This window comes from Perca fluviatilis, chromosome 2, assembly GCF_010015445.1.
Source record: "Perca fluviatilis chromosome 2, GENO_Pfluv_1.0, whole genome shotgun sequence".
NCBI lineage: Eukaryota > Metazoa > Chordata > Actinopteri > Perciformes > Percidae > Perca > Perca fluviatilis.
The window spans coordinates 28,595,453-28,610,851 of record NC_053113.1 but is presented as its reverse complement, the minus strand read 5'-3'; the positions used below and the strand labels follow the sequence as shown (position 1 = coordinate 28,610,851).

The 15,399-nt window shown below is 40.4% G+C and overlaps 1 protein-coding gene across 6 annotated transcripts in view; it reads left to right on the top strand.

Moving 5' to 3' along the window:
* Positions 1–15,399, top strand: part of zgc:172282 (leucine-rich repeat and fibronectin type III domain-containing protein 1-like protein) — a 196,360-nt gene that overhangs the window by 109,279 nt on the left and 71,682 nt on the right. For all 6 annotated transcript variants that reach the window (XM_039785642.1, XM_039785633.1, XM_039785597.1 and 3 more), the window contains exons 3-8: positions 4,066–4,282; positions 5,440–5,591; positions 5,852–6,105; positions 6,747–6,990; positions 7,119–7,276; positions 8,367–8,747. In XM_039785642.1, the coding sequence (XP_039641576.1) occupies positions 4,090–4,282; positions 5,440–5,591; positions 5,852–6,105; positions 6,747–6,990; positions 7,119–7,276; positions 8,367–8,747 (1,382 nt within the window). In that variant the 5' untranslated portion in view covers positions 4,066–4,089. The remainder of the gene's footprint in view (positions 1–4,065; positions 4,283–5,439; positions 5,592–5,851; positions 6,106–6,746; positions 6,991–7,118; positions 7,277–8,366; positions 8,748–15,399) is intronic.

Genomic DNA, 15,399 nt, shown 5'->3' with positions numbered 1-15,399 from the left:
AGGAGTAAATAATGCCTAGGCTACAGATATTTGCAGGTTGCAGTATACATTGATTCAGAAAAAGGTAGAAATATGTGCATAAAAATTCACCAGAATGCAGGAAATGATTTTTTTTTTTAATTTTCAATAAATCATTTTAATTCTTTTGGTGTTATTGGAATAAATAACACTTCAAACATAACATAAATCAACATAAATCTCACACTAAACTGAAAGAAAAAAGGCTGTTGCTGCAATTTTGTTAATTTTACAGGAAAAAACACTGTTATTATTAGATGAGGAGCCTGCGATCAAAATAATGAAGTTACTGTTCACGTTAAAAAGCGTGTGCGTGCACGAGCACTACGGTCACGTGCAAAGTTTCCCGGTTTTAGCTCCGGGAAATCTGGTCACCCTATAGAACAATCAACAAAGTACATATAAGAATGTATCCTAGTATTCAAGAATGTGGTGTAGGAATGTGTGTCTTAACATATTTTTAAATTGACTAATTGAATTATTGTTAAGGTTACATTCAATTAGATGTAGGCCTAGCTGTGTCACTATTGCCAAACTGGGAGCAAAAGAACTGTCTATTTAAGCCTTAAAGCTTTAGGGGCCGTCCACACGGAAAAGTTTTTTTGTGCAAACGCACATGTTTTGCATCGTTTGGGCCGACCGTCCAGACGAATCCTGTAAACGCACTGCTTGAAAACGCACTTTTTTGAAACCTGGTCAATTCGAAAACGGCTCTCGTTTGGCTTCGTATGGATGGTGAATACGGATACGACCCCGTATCGATGATGCCATCGCCACACTCCTCGACCTCTTACCGCACTTGTGCTAGTGCACACCGGTCACACACGAAGCTAAGCGAGCATATCCCATCTCCATGGTCAAACCAGCTCACTTCATCTAAATTATTTGTCTTTGCTCCCTGACACTTCTCTCTGCCCTGCCGGTCCTGGATTCTACACAAGATATATTGCTAACGTTATGTAGCCAACGTTAAACATTGCTAAAGTAGCTGACCGCTACAGCTGCGACGTAGCTAACGTTAGCTACTATGGTTGTTTATAAAGTGGAAGTAGACAACAACAAATCTGTCTGCTTATCAACTCCTTGAACGGATTATAGTAACTTTTACCACGGCTTATTGTAGAAAGGCTACCGCCAGAAAACCGTAGATTATCAAAAAGACATCATTCATGGATCATTGATGTTTGTTTGACTGCCGATGTTAGCTAGCAGAACTAACGTTAGCGCGCTAACGTTAGCTAGCTGCTATCTAGCGCGCTGCAATCATGTCCGATGGCAGAGAATTGATAAAATAAAAAGCAATACAACAGCACATTATACAATGTAAACAAATACACGTTTTCTTGCGGCGGCCTTTATAAAATGAGCAGTGGTGAAAGTTCTTATAGTCCATGGATGTATTAAGAGAACGTTATAATCTGGTCATGTTATGATGGGAAGTGGAAGTGACTATGCTCTTCTTCTCCGTTTTTTGGTGAATTTCTGTAGCAGAAACAGCGCTGCCTATAGGCCTGGCATATGAAGTAGCGTATTGAGTCATTTACAAATGGATTCGTTTGGACGCAACTATTCTTGAAACGAATCCAGGGAAGACGGGTAAAAAAGAGATCGTTTTGGTACGTGTGGATGTGGCCTTAGTGCGTAGATTCTGTTGCCCCCATGAGGAATTCAAAGTAATGACAACAAAACTGTTGGCGCGTCCACATGACACAAGACTTCCGTGATCGCGCACAGTCCCCAACCCTCCTCCACGCAGTAGCTAGTAGCCAAGGAGTACACGGACTCTTCAGAAGAGTTCATTATCTTCACTTGAGTTTCCGCGCGCGAAAGTCGCTGGACGCCACAATCTTCTGAACATAGCCATACTGAGAAATACAGAGTGTTTTGGGGCGCTCATAGTCTTAATTAGCTTTGTAGCAACTCATTTGGCAATGGCTTGAATGTAATGGACGTTCATCAATATCATAAAGTTACGCACTAAAGCTTTAATAGGGAGGCTTAAATTATATATTATTAACCATATTTTTTATCATTTATGAGCCACTAATAGTGTCTTGAGATAACTCTTATTATGATTTGATACTATGAATAAAACTGAATTGAATTAATAGTTGTGGATTTACTCACTTTGCTATTCATTATAAGAGTTGTGAGCCGATTCTGTTCTAACACACCATGTGATCAGAAGTCAGCATCTATGAATTGTAAATGTGACGCATCAGGTGCAACTTTTGCCACACCTGTTGGAAAGACTTAGACAGGTGTTGTTGGAAACAGATACTGAGTGAGGAAATGATGGCCCTGAGGGGGTTACAGTGGTGTAAACTAGAAAGAGAAAAATCGGTCTGACAATTTGTTATGGAACTGTGTTAAATTGTGTGTGTGTTTCCCCCGAGCCCTGAGAGTGTCATCATGCCCAGCACTGTTCATTTGCACTCCATATACTAAAAAATAGTCCAGAATACTGATATATAACAAATCAGTTTGAAGTGGATGTGTGCTTTATCATTCAGCATACAAGCTGTTGTGGATGAGAGATGCAAATGAGACTGTTACAGATAATAACCTCTACTTTTTATACTATATTACATCTTGCCAAAGTATCAAACAGGTACAGGTGAGGAAAAATCCCTCAGTCTGCCTCAGGAAAATACCAGCTCGCCATGCAGCCAAACAATGATAGAGCCCATTATGAAATGACAGTATTGTGTATTTTAGTACATCTCCTTAGCAGTGAGCAGTGCTATGAACAGCTTCTCACTCTCATCTCTCTATCCTGACTGTATTGTAATGTTTAAAAAAGGAGGATGTAAAAGATAGTATTGTGCTCAAAAGCAGTTTGGATGTGTAATCACATGTTTACGTCCATTGTGTAAGCAGAAATCACACAATTATACAGTATATACCTACACATTTATTCTGCTAGTGGTTTTGGTCTATTTTGTTGTTTTAAAGGTCCAATGTGTAGGAATCTCTCCCATCTAGCGTTGAGATCATATATCGCAATCAACTCTCTCGCACCACACAGGTCAAAATACATATTACAGCCACGGTAGCCTTCATGCTTCAAAAGGCCAGTCTCTTGCTCTTCTCAATATCCTTTTTCTTTTTCTGGGCGAAGAAGAAGACTCCTGTTCCTGAAATTTGGATTTTGAATACGTGTGGTCCTCCTTGTTTCCTTCTTCAAACTTGCCAGGGCCGGGAAGCTACAATACCCATTAGCAGCATTAGCAGCACCTGTGAGTTTATCATTTGACAGTGAAAACGCAAAAGGCGGAGCAGTATGTCCTGTATGTCCCTTACCGGCTAACGTATTTCAAGATGGCGCATGATTATGGAGTGTCTACCCCACTTCATGTGAATGCAAATGTAAAATTCCAAGCTAAAAGGAATACTTGGAATTGATGGTGGTGGTAAATATTCATGAAAAAGGACACGTTTGTGAACAGGCAACACAGATTTTGATAATAAACCACTAAACATGTTACACACTGGAACTATAAGTATGGAAAAAGTAACACTGAAATACATGCATGAGGCATAGACAGAAACTATTTCATATGTGGCTGAGTATGAAAAGACAAACTATATGCAAAGAACTACAGGACCAGACAGATTCTTTCATTACTCATCAGTTTTCTTTGCAGTAAACGTGTGGTGCATTATAGCGCATTTAAAACTTGATGTATATGACAGTTTTAGATCAACTCAGATTACCTTTTTAATGCCCCTGTATTGAGGCTGAAGTCAATATGTTTAAGAGCACTGCAAGCTGTGGGTCACCTCAGCTACAAAACTATGTTTAACAAATTATGTGTGCTGCGGTTAGCAGGCAAGCCAATCTACCAAGCTACCAACAATTGCATTTACTTTTTTTTTATTATAATAAAAAGGAAACAGAGGGCTTTACATATTTGTTTGTGCTTATATATTTGTTTTATATGTTTGTGACCAAGTTTCTCTGCAGGCAAGCGACTTTGTGCATGTTGCTTTGTCCTAAGGGAGGCTATCCACTTCAACTCATTGCGCATTTTCTTCTGCCTCCAGTTGCCCTGTTCCCAGTGGAGGATAATGGAAAGGCTGTGGTTCTCTTTGCTGTTGCTGGCAGCAGCATGCAGGGGACAGCCGTGTCCAAAACGCTGTATGTGCCAGAGTCTTTCTCCATCGCTGGCTATCCTCTGCTCCAAGACAGGCTTGCTGTTTGTTCCTGCTGCCATTGACCGGCGTACCGTGGAGCTACGGCTCCAAGAGAACTTCATTACAGGTAACATACATGCCAGTCTGTCCTGTATTCCATTTTACCATCAACGAAGGCAGGGCATTAAGACATTTTGCATGGTTCAGTCTGTTTATCCTCATCAACTATCATCTTACATGATTTGCTATAATATTGAGTAGCAGAAGCTGTAGAAGAGTGAGCAATGTCTTGACAGGAAAAACATTGTATAGCAAAGTCAGAGATCATATTTGTTGGAAATCACAATAAGCAATATTTCTCATAGGTCTTGGTATTTCTTTTTAACTTTGAAACTTTTTTGTTTTGCTGTTCACTCTAGCAAATCTCATTCATGATTCATATCCTCCTTATATCAAAGCGCTCTCTTGGATACTTTGAAACATACTTATTTTTAAGAACTGAAGTGTTGGTTTATCCTTCTTTTTTAATCTGGATTCCCATTAGCTCCCACCAAGGCAACTACCCAATCTTCCCAGGCTCAACTTAAAATAAATTCTGTTCCATAGTTCGCCAAAACAAAAGACACACAAGCTAAAAAAAAAAAAAAAGACTGCTATAACAGGGTCCAGGAAGATAATTTGATACACCATTAACAATATCACACAGCCGTAGTTATTTAAGTCACATTATTCACGTCCAAATCAATTTCAGTTTAGCACTAGCCCTTGCAAAACTAAAGATTCTGTGTCTCATTTTGGGGTATAAGAGATTCTCTATGCAGTCAACTGAGGTTCTTAATGTAATGTATTTTGCCAAAAAGTTAACAGGAATTAATTACAAACGTTTTGGTATCATGGGTTACAGGCTCTGAACTCTAGAGGCTGATTAGGTCTCTGCTTGTCAATCAAAATATAAAAGACGATGGTTTTCATATGACCAAATGTGATCATAGGAGCATGTTCATCAGAAAAGCAGACATCCTTTCATTAACCACCAATTTCTTTTTAAATGCTTATCTTGTATGTATTCTTCCTATCCATCTCAGATTTTTTTTTTTAATAAAAATATGCAGAACAAACCAGAGTCATCTTTCTGTGGTAATACAAACATTTGTCCTCAAAAATCTATGTAGTGCATATGGATTTACTGACTACCAGTTTTAATACTATATCTATTTAATATATTGGGCCACTTAAGACTCTGTTGATGGAGCGTCTCTTTGTGTTTATTCTGCTCATTCTCAGCTGTCCGAAGAAAGGACTTTGCCAACATGACCAGCCTGCTACATCTGACCCTGTCCAGAAACACCATCAGTCAAATTCTCCCTTCAGCCTTCAATGACCTGCGGCGATTGAGAGCACTCCACCTAGACTCTAATAGATTAACTATGATCAAGGTGAGACTGATGGATGGATGGCTGTATGGATAAATGATGGTAAATGGTAAATGAGTAGGCAGATGGATCATTGGACTGATAAACAGACTTGGAGGCCTTTAAGTTTGGATGGGTAGTTAATAGATACACATAATTGAACGACAGAGCTACAATGACAGAAACATATATATAATACAGTAGAGTACAGTAGATGATACAGTGTCTTTATTATGACACTACGGTGATGCTTCTTACAGAATTTTTGCTTTTTCACTGACCAGGATGACCATTTCAAAGGACTAACCAACCTTCGTCACCTGATCCTTGCCAACAACCAACTCCACTCCATATCTCCCCATGCCTTTGATGACTTCCTGTCCACGCTGGAAGATCTTGACCTCAGCTACAACAACCTTGCTCAGGCACCCTGGGACACAATTGGGCGCCTAACCAACGTCAATACCCTAAATATGGATCATAACCTCATTGAAAATGTTCCCCAAGGGGTATTCACCAACCTACACAAGCTGGCTAGGTAAATGGATGGATGAGCGGTAGGGATGCCACAGTGAGGACATTTCCTACCGGCTAATAAACTGGTGACAACACTGGTGTTACAGATTACACTGGACATTTAACAGGAAAAGATATTGTTTGATGACGCTCAATATCTGTAGAGCTCTTACTTTGATCTCTGGCCTTTATGGTCGAGATTTTGTTGCGGAGCCGACTGCAGCTGCATCACTTTCTGACTGAAAGTCAACTGTTGGAGTTAACAGTTTCCTCGTTAATGTTATCAGGTCCCCTATTAGGATTGTTTTAAAATGGAAATATTGCGAAATAGGAGGTTTTGCTTTCTGGCGTGGTCTTGTCAGGATTTTTTATTTTATTTTATTAATGTATAAAACAGGAACAGTGCACATCAATCAACACTTCAGTTTCCACATTAATCCTAATGAGCGGATAATGTGTGTACATATACATACACACATATATATATATATATATATATATATATATATATATATATATATATATATATATATATATATATATATATATGCACAGGCTGGTTTACTAGTCAACTGAATAAAATACTGTTGATCTAATGAAAAAATATGGATTTCTCTCTCTTTCCCCCTTCTCTCATCTTCTTCCTAACCCCTCTTTTCACAGACTAGACATGACATCCAACAAACTGAAGAAAATTCCCCCAGACCCGTTGTTCCTGAGAATCCCAGTTTATGCCAAGTCCAAAGGCTCCCCACTCACCTCCCTGGTGTTGAGTTTTGGTGGCAACCCCCTTCACTGTAACTGTGAACTTCTGTGGTTGAGAAGACTGACCAGAGAAGATGATCTCGAGACATGCGCCTCTCCCCCTGACCTCAGTGCCAAGTACTTCTGGACAATACCTGAAGAGGTAACATTTTGAGCTTTTCAAAAAAAGTTGCAAAAGTTGCACAACATTGAAACAAAGACAGAACTCAAATAATTTAAATAATAATAACATAATATAATGTAATGACCTTATTCTTTTTTGCCCTTTAGGAGTTTATTTGTGACCCACCAGTTCTGACCCGTAAGTCTCCTCATACAGTTTCTATGGAAGGCCAACCTGCCAGCCTGAAGTGCAAGGCGAATGGCGACCCAGAGCCTGAAGTCCACTGGATCAGCCCTGAAGGGCGACTTATATCTAATGGCTCCAGGTACTGGCATTCTTTCTTGCTTAATCTACAATGAATTACTTTTCTCCATAGGCCTATAGCTTGTTCAGTTTCTCAAAATTAAAGTCAAGGTGCTCATTTAGGTGACTTGTCCTCTGAGAGCACCGCTCCAAATTAAATTAAACCTGGCAACCCAGTTGGCAGGTGCAAGAGAGGAGCTGTTTAAATATATATATATATATATTGTACTGTTCCAACTCAGTGCTATTTGCCAATGTGCAACAGAGTCAGAACGTGTGTCTTGCATAATTTTTTGTTTTGGCTGTAGTAGTAGGGCGTATGACTAGAGTGGGGCCACCAATTAGAAGGTAGTTGTTGAGGTCACACCTTTCTCCCATTTCAATCTGGTAACATAGTTGCCATATCTGTCAAATATGTGGGTTTCTAGCTATGAGTTTGCATAAACATGTTATAAAATGATTGATAATATTTTGAAAAAATAATGCCACCTCCCTTTAATTCCTTTCTTACACACTTTTTGATTTGACACTTCTGTTTGCATCTTTAGATACTTAGATCAGAAAAGGCACATTTATGGATATGAAGCATTGTTGGATTGTTGGCAAATACCATTTGGCTAAACGCTTATACTTATGGGGATAAAGCCCACAATCAGTCAGCAACACATCCCCTCAGTCTGGCAGTCATTGCATTGATTCTGGATAGAGTCAGAGACCGGATGCTGGTCATCGAAGTTGGCAGCAGCATCAGCAAAGTACAGGTGCAACTAAATGGGTTGATAAGGAGAAGAGTGATTAGCAATGGGCTCTTGTGTGGGTCACAGAGAAGAGGGCTTACGTAATTGGGAGGTGTGGACCAGAAGGGAGTTGCCTTTTAAATTGATAGTAATGGAATAGTCGTGGGTCATTTTGCAACCAGAAGTGAATGTGCCCTGATCTTTTTTTTTCTCTTTGAAACCGATGTGAAGCTAAATGTCCAGGCCCATTTTAATATAAAGTTCTGACTATGCCAACTGTCTGAACATTTTACAGTATACGTACATTTTACATGTCAGTTAATGTACTGAAAGATTTACTGAATTCACTTCATGATATATCTCAATTTCTTTCAGAACTTTGGTTTTCCCCAACGGAAGCCTGGAGATCAATGTAACGTCCCTGAAAGATTCCGGTAACTTTACCTGCATTGCCTCTAACGCAGCAGGTGAATCCACAGGAAGGGTGGAGCTAGTCATCACGGCGATGCCCCATCTGGCCAACAGTACAAGCCGTAGCCGAGACCCATCCTCTGACCCTGCCCCATCTGACATCCTAACCTCCTCTAAGGTTGCACTGCCTAACAACGAGACCAGAGGGGCCGACCGGAGGGTCTCATTGATGGAACTGACAGGAAACTCTGCCCTCATTAGATGGAGCAGTCAGACTCCTACAACTGGAGTCAGGATGTTCCAAGTCCAATACAACAGCTCTGGGGATGACACACTGGTTTACAGGTCTGTCTATCTACACTGTCAATTTATGATCTGTCTGCCTGTGTGTTTTCATTTTCTGTCTATAGTACAGTATCAATGGTGAGTTCTATGGTTTATTTAAGGAGTATTAGTAAAAAGGATTTCTGTGCCTGTATGTGTTTGCTAGTGTGAGCGTCTGTGTGTGTGTGTGTGTGTGTGTGTGTGTGTGTGTGTGTGTGTGTGTGTGTGTGTGTGTGTGTGTGTGTGTGTGTGTGTGTGTGTGTGTGTGTGTGTAAGTTAATCAGGAGGCATCAGTCGCTGCTATGAGGATGAGAGCAGATGATAGATGATATAAGTGGAGATTAGCCAGTCATCCAGTCGTAAAAGACTAATGAACTGAAATGATAAAGACGTCTGTCGTGGAACAGAGCCATTGTCGGGTTCGCTGGGCCTGGGCCAAATGTGAAGAGTGTGGCTGTTTTAATGCTTGTTTTTCAGTTTGCTTCACTGCGGCTTTGATGTGCCTATTTTGTTGCAGCATCGTTTCATTGCTGTTAATACATGCAACACTTTTCTATATTTTGTTGGGTTTATCTTGGCAAGGACATTTTGTTGAATGTCTCTCATATTAACTGACTGGCTTGTAGTTGGTGCCTATCAAACCGCTACAACATTTTATAAAATGTTAAGGTTTCAGTGTAGAAGGAATTAATCATTTAATAGATCTTTAAAACAAATAATCATCCCAAGTCTAAATATAATGGAAATGTACACCCATAGAATTTCAATAAAGTGAAAGAGCAGTTTAAGGTATTATGGTAATTATTGTTGATAGTGGTGTGGTTGCAGCCATAGAATAATATTAATGTTATCATAGAAATTAGCCTCATTTAATGCACAACTTTCAAATGATTGCAAATTATGTTAATCATAGAACTACAGTAAGGGAATGTTAGACCTTTGTGGACCTGTGCATGAGACTCAAAGAACTTGAATGAATGGCTGGAATTGGTGTTTTTCTCACACAATGACAAATCAGCTTCCTTATGTCGTGATGTTCATTCCCATCCCAATGAAACATATTTAATGTCAGACTGTTGCAGCCCTTTAGCTGGAGAAAAAAAGAAAGAAAAAAAAATGTGTTCCAGTTAAGATTTCTTTTAAATCTTGTTGGTCATGTGGAATCTTATGCTCTCTCTGTGCGAAATCCCAAAGCACTGGCAACATTTTTGCCCAAATCTCTCGGAAAGCTTTATTAAGACGTTTATTTTCAGTTCAGGGGACTTTTCATATGTTGTGGTGTTGTCATGGCAACATGTTGGGAAAATCTTCCAGATCTTGTTATGCGTGACAGGTGGCTTTAATACTATCACAGACGAGTGCTGCTGATTATTATTAATTTATAAAAATGTTTCCACAGGTGCAAATGAAATGGCCAAATATATCACTCTGTCTTATGTGAAGCAAATACAAAATGTCCTCCCTGCCCTGCAGAATAATCTGATAACCAATTTAGCTCTGCTTGGCCATTTTTACTCTTAATCAACAGCTGAAATTGTCTGTCAGGGAAAATAATTCTTGAAAGAAGAACCTGTGATAGAATATGTCAAATCCATCCCAGTTGACAGGAAATGCAGACAGCGCCTCTTAATCTGCGAATGTCGCTATGATGTTACATGTAAGCTAAAGAGGAAACTTGTTTATTCAGACAGTTCAGCTAACTGTGGGAGACAAGCAGCTTCTTACAATTCTAAGCATGACAACCGATTTGCATAGCAACCTCCCATCTGCACCTGCCTGGTCAAGGTAGGATGCAGTTAGTAGGCACAGCAGTACGAAATGCACTCCTTACTGGTCAGGTGTAGGTGTGAGGGTAGCTGTCAATCTTACAAACCTGAACTCATCAAGCAGATTGTCTGGATACTTGAAAGCATACATTTTGTCTCTACCTATACCCAAGTAATAGTTGTTAATATATTGAATAATTATTGCTATGTTGGCAGTGGCGGAGTCCACCATTCCTGTGCTCGATTAGGATTGTCTTCCAAAAAAAAAAGAGATTTGCAGGAAAACGATGCATGCGTGTAATCCAACCCAATGTTATCTCATTTATTTCGGCATCACTGTTCACTGTTTGCTCTCTTTACAACATGGTAGAGCTGTATGAAGTTAATTTTAATGCAAATGTTAATTCCTACTGCTGCTTCACCTTAAACATGTTCAACTGGTGAAACATAGGATGGTTTTTATTGTGAAGCAGCCACACTGTGTTTGTCACAGCCGTTGGCTCTGACTTAACTGTTTATCAAAAAATGCTTCTACATGAAATGACAACGACAATGTAATTTCTTATTTTTGCAAGGGAATAATGGAACAAGAAAAAGCAACCACTTTGAGTTTTTAGATAAAGAACTGCAGAAGACAGACACCTCTGCGAGGTAAACAAATTTACTGTTCTGCTGCTGTGTAAAACGTATTGCACCACGTGGAGCATGAAATCAGATAGGGGCTGTAATCATTTTTGACTGTGTTCTTTATTAAAACAATGCAAGTTTGTTTGGTTGCGCTATAAACAGATACACCAGTTGCTCTGCTGTTGTATTTCTGACAATGGAGCTGCTTAAGGAGTGTTTGATGTAGTATTAAACCACACTTGCTGCTGTCACAGTAACCACAAGTGACACCAAATCAACTAGGACTGAAATTTTAAGCATTATAAAAAAATAAGATCTTAAAGGTGCACTATGAGTTCCTGCATGGTTTCAGCGTGATTTCATTTTTGTCTCAAATTGTAGGCATCTCTCCTTGATCCGCTAGCTGTCTGCCCCCTGAATACACTATGAAAAAGCCCGGTCTCCGGAGACAACACAGGGGTCGTAAATGTCAAACAAACTCTAGGGACACAGGCTGTGCACCAAAATACAACAAACCACTCCAGCCAATCACCGACAAGATAGTTGGGGGAGGGGGTGGGGGTTAGTGACAGTTAGTCAGTTAGTCATGACAGTTACGGAAACATGGGGGGAGGGGCGAGCTTGCTCTGTTTTGTTTGGAATTTACTAAGCGGCAGTTGGTGGTTCAGTTAACCGAAAATAGGTCACTGTGAGCTGGGTACAGAGCACCACGAGCTGTCGGTCGTTTCGGCGGAGATTACAGTTAAATTTAGGTAAGAAAAAGTGAGCATCACGCGGCGACGAAAGTTAAGTTTAGGCACTGAAACGACTAGTTAAGTTTAGGAAAAAGATCGTGGTTTGGATTAAAACACTTTCAATGAACACCCATATCCTGGGTGAAAGTCTTTTGTTTTCTCTGGGAAGCAAACTCCCTGGCTCCCTGGCTTGTAAGTCCTGCATTTAAAGGAATATTTCACCGCTGAAAAGCTGAATATATCTTTAAATTGGGTCACTTATGTAGTAGAAATGTGAAAAAAAAATTGAAATTGGTGCCTTCTAGGCCGAGAAAAGCCAGAAAATGTGTTTTGGTCTTATATGGATGAAAAACACCAAATCCCAGAATGCACCTGCTTCGTTGCTTTGAGTCCACTCACAAGCCACGCCTACCGCTTGACAGACCCGGACAGACCGACAGAGGCATTCAACTCAACTCAAGCGTGTTTTATTGTCATTTCAACCATATACACGAAACAACGTTTCATCGTGACTCAAGTGGTGTTACACATTTAACATATATAAAAACGACATACGAAACAGGCTACATTTAGTACACACACTTTATAGGCTCCGTAAAGTTCAGCTAACGCATACTAGCATTAGCGCTTGGTGGGCTGTAAACACTGAGCATAAACACAGCCGTGAATTAGTGTGTAATGTAGAATGGTCGGCATTTAACAGTCACAAACTTCACCAGCAGTTAGCAGTTAAATGGATACAAATCACCACATTTCTGCACCACTCGGTGTTAACACAGCCCACCTCTTTTACCCGGCGACAGAGCATCTCTAGCTCGGAGGGCTAGCAGGCCTGGTAGCTGGACAGTCCGGTACACTATTCAGGCATGTTTCCACAACAAAAACACAACAGTCTCTGAACTCACGTTGGGAGTGTCGTTGAAGTTGGATGTAGTCCAGTTTGTGGTCTAAATGAGCGGACACTTGCAAGCAGGATCCGTAAAGTTCAGCTAACGCATACTAGCATTGGTGTAGCTAAACACAGAGTATAAACACAGCCGTGAATTAGCGTGGAATGTCGAATGGTCGGCATTTAACAGTCACAAGCTCCACCAGCAGTTAGCAGTAGCTAGTTGGATTTTATTTCTACACCAGTCCACCTCCACGGGCCGGCGAGAGCAGCCTGGTAGCTGGATAGTCCCGGTTCCGGTACACTGTTGTTCAGGCATGTTTCCACAACAACAAAACAACAGCAGTCACTGAACGCAGTTGGGAGTTTGGTTGAAGGAGGATGTAGTCCAGCTTGTTGTTTAATGAGCAGACACTTGCAAGCAGGATGGATGGGACAGGTGGACAGCTAGCATTAGCTTTCCACCTAGCCGATGAGGATGTCCCCTAGCCGGCTAGCGGCATTGAGCGACACCGCTGGTCTCCGTGCAGGCGAAGCTCACGTAGTGTGCCGAGTATTGCGTCTGTAATAACGTTTCCTCCATATTCTCCGCTCTGTACCGATGTATCCCGGTGGTACACACGTCCGGTAGTTTGAATGCAGATAATTGTTGTAAATGTTTTCTGCTGAAAACCGTGAGGGCTGTTTTGCGGCAGATTCAAGATGGCTGACAGTCGTTTTCATTCGGAATACCTCGGCCAGACTCGGCAGTCCAACCCTGTGGGGCGTGTTGAAAACATACGGAAGTAGATCCTACTACTGGCTGTAGTCCTTTGCCTCTGAAAAATCTTCCAATGACGCAAAAATCGTCATTTTACGTCATCGGAAGATTTTTTCCAGGCCCCAAATGCAGAAATCTCTCGTCTCAGGGGGACATGAGGGAGGGAGGCACGGTCATTCAGAAATACTATCGGGTTTCTACTGATACAAAGCTGAATGCTAAATTGGTGAAGTATCCCTTTAAACGTCCACCCATCCACTCCGGCCTTGTTCTTATACAGCAGCAGTCAATGTGGTGCATACGGCAAAAACAAATAAACAACAACATGGAAATCATACTACAGTGCTTAACTTTTCGTTGCTTTTTGAACGTATGGTTCATGAGAACAGGCTGAAACACATGGATGTGTGAGCTACAATGTAGCTTATTCTAAAATACATTGCGACTGTCTGATCCATCATGCTACCCAATCCACATGTGCTTGCTTATGTTGCAGTCTAAAAATATGTCAATCTTACTGCATCACATAAGATCATGACTGAATCGTGCCTCTGATACTATGCAGGGAGTCACATGGCATCGTGAGATTAACATCCATAAGAAGGCATCTTCATTGCACCGGCTCTGTTTTGAGCAAAAGCAAAAAAAAAAAAAAGCTCTGAGTGTGTCGGTGTGCATGTGTGTACATTTCTTCTCTTCGGACTTTCTTTGGTCAATATCCATTAGGAGGGTTGAGGCACAATGCTATGAAGAGAGGAGAAATGGAGGGGTGAAGGGAGGGTGGGGGGTTGCACAAAGTGCTGAGCATCAGAGATAGCAGGAAACAGGGAAAGAGAAAACAACATGGTGCCACAGGAAGAGGCCATTTGAGCTTAACAAATTTATTTATATTGCTTTTTATTTTGGTTTTCTCGGTTACACACAAACAGGATGTCATTACTGATCTATGTCACACTAGTTGAAGCTCTATCAATGTTACCGATTGTTACTGATTAGATGGAAAGAAAAATCAAAGTGTGTATTACTTCTTCGTAATCAGAGAAAGTGGAAAGATTGTTTTGTGACACAAGCATTGATGATAGCTTCCCTTTGTCCGTTAGATAATAACATTAAAGAGGGTTTTTGTTATTATTTATCTGTATGAATTTGTCACACAGCATTTTAATCAGATCAGAATGTATTTATTTATTTATTAATTATCTGGTGTTTCAGGCACATTCTAAATTTACTGCAAAATAATTGCTACAATTCTTGATTTTCTTTCCTCTCTGGAAACATTACTCCAGCAAGGGCATCCAGATTCCAGCACCTGTGATCTACACACTGCCCTTGGTGTCCTTTTTATTTAACTTTTATTTAAGCAGGCTGCTCAATTTAGATCCATTTCCACTTGAGAAAGAGCACCAATAGTCCAGAGATTTTCAGAGGAGCTCAGAACATAGAGAAGGCTTTCTGACGCACTCTCAAACCCCCCTAACTACTTACGATCAATGCATTATAGCACAGAGCGTATGTGAGTGTGTGTTTGTGTGCATATGTGTGTATCTACTTGGTCGGCAGAGTATTAGTTAACCCTGCGTCCGAGACATGCTCCTGACTAATATAATCAATGCCTATTCAAGTGTGCATTAACGTCTAGGTCGAACCATCAGACAGTGGAACTGATAAGTGGTAAAAATTCTACAACATTGCACTGGATAATTTAATTTTGACTCAACATTTTACTACCTAGATGACTGAGATAAATCTATAACTAGTTTCTTCTCAACATGAGGCCTTTTGGTTAAGCTGCCTTTTTATCTGTTTTTATTTATTGATTATTTCTTTTATTTCACCCTTTCCCCTTTGTCCCTCTTTATCATCGTTTATCTTTCTCTGGCTAATCTCCCATTGCATT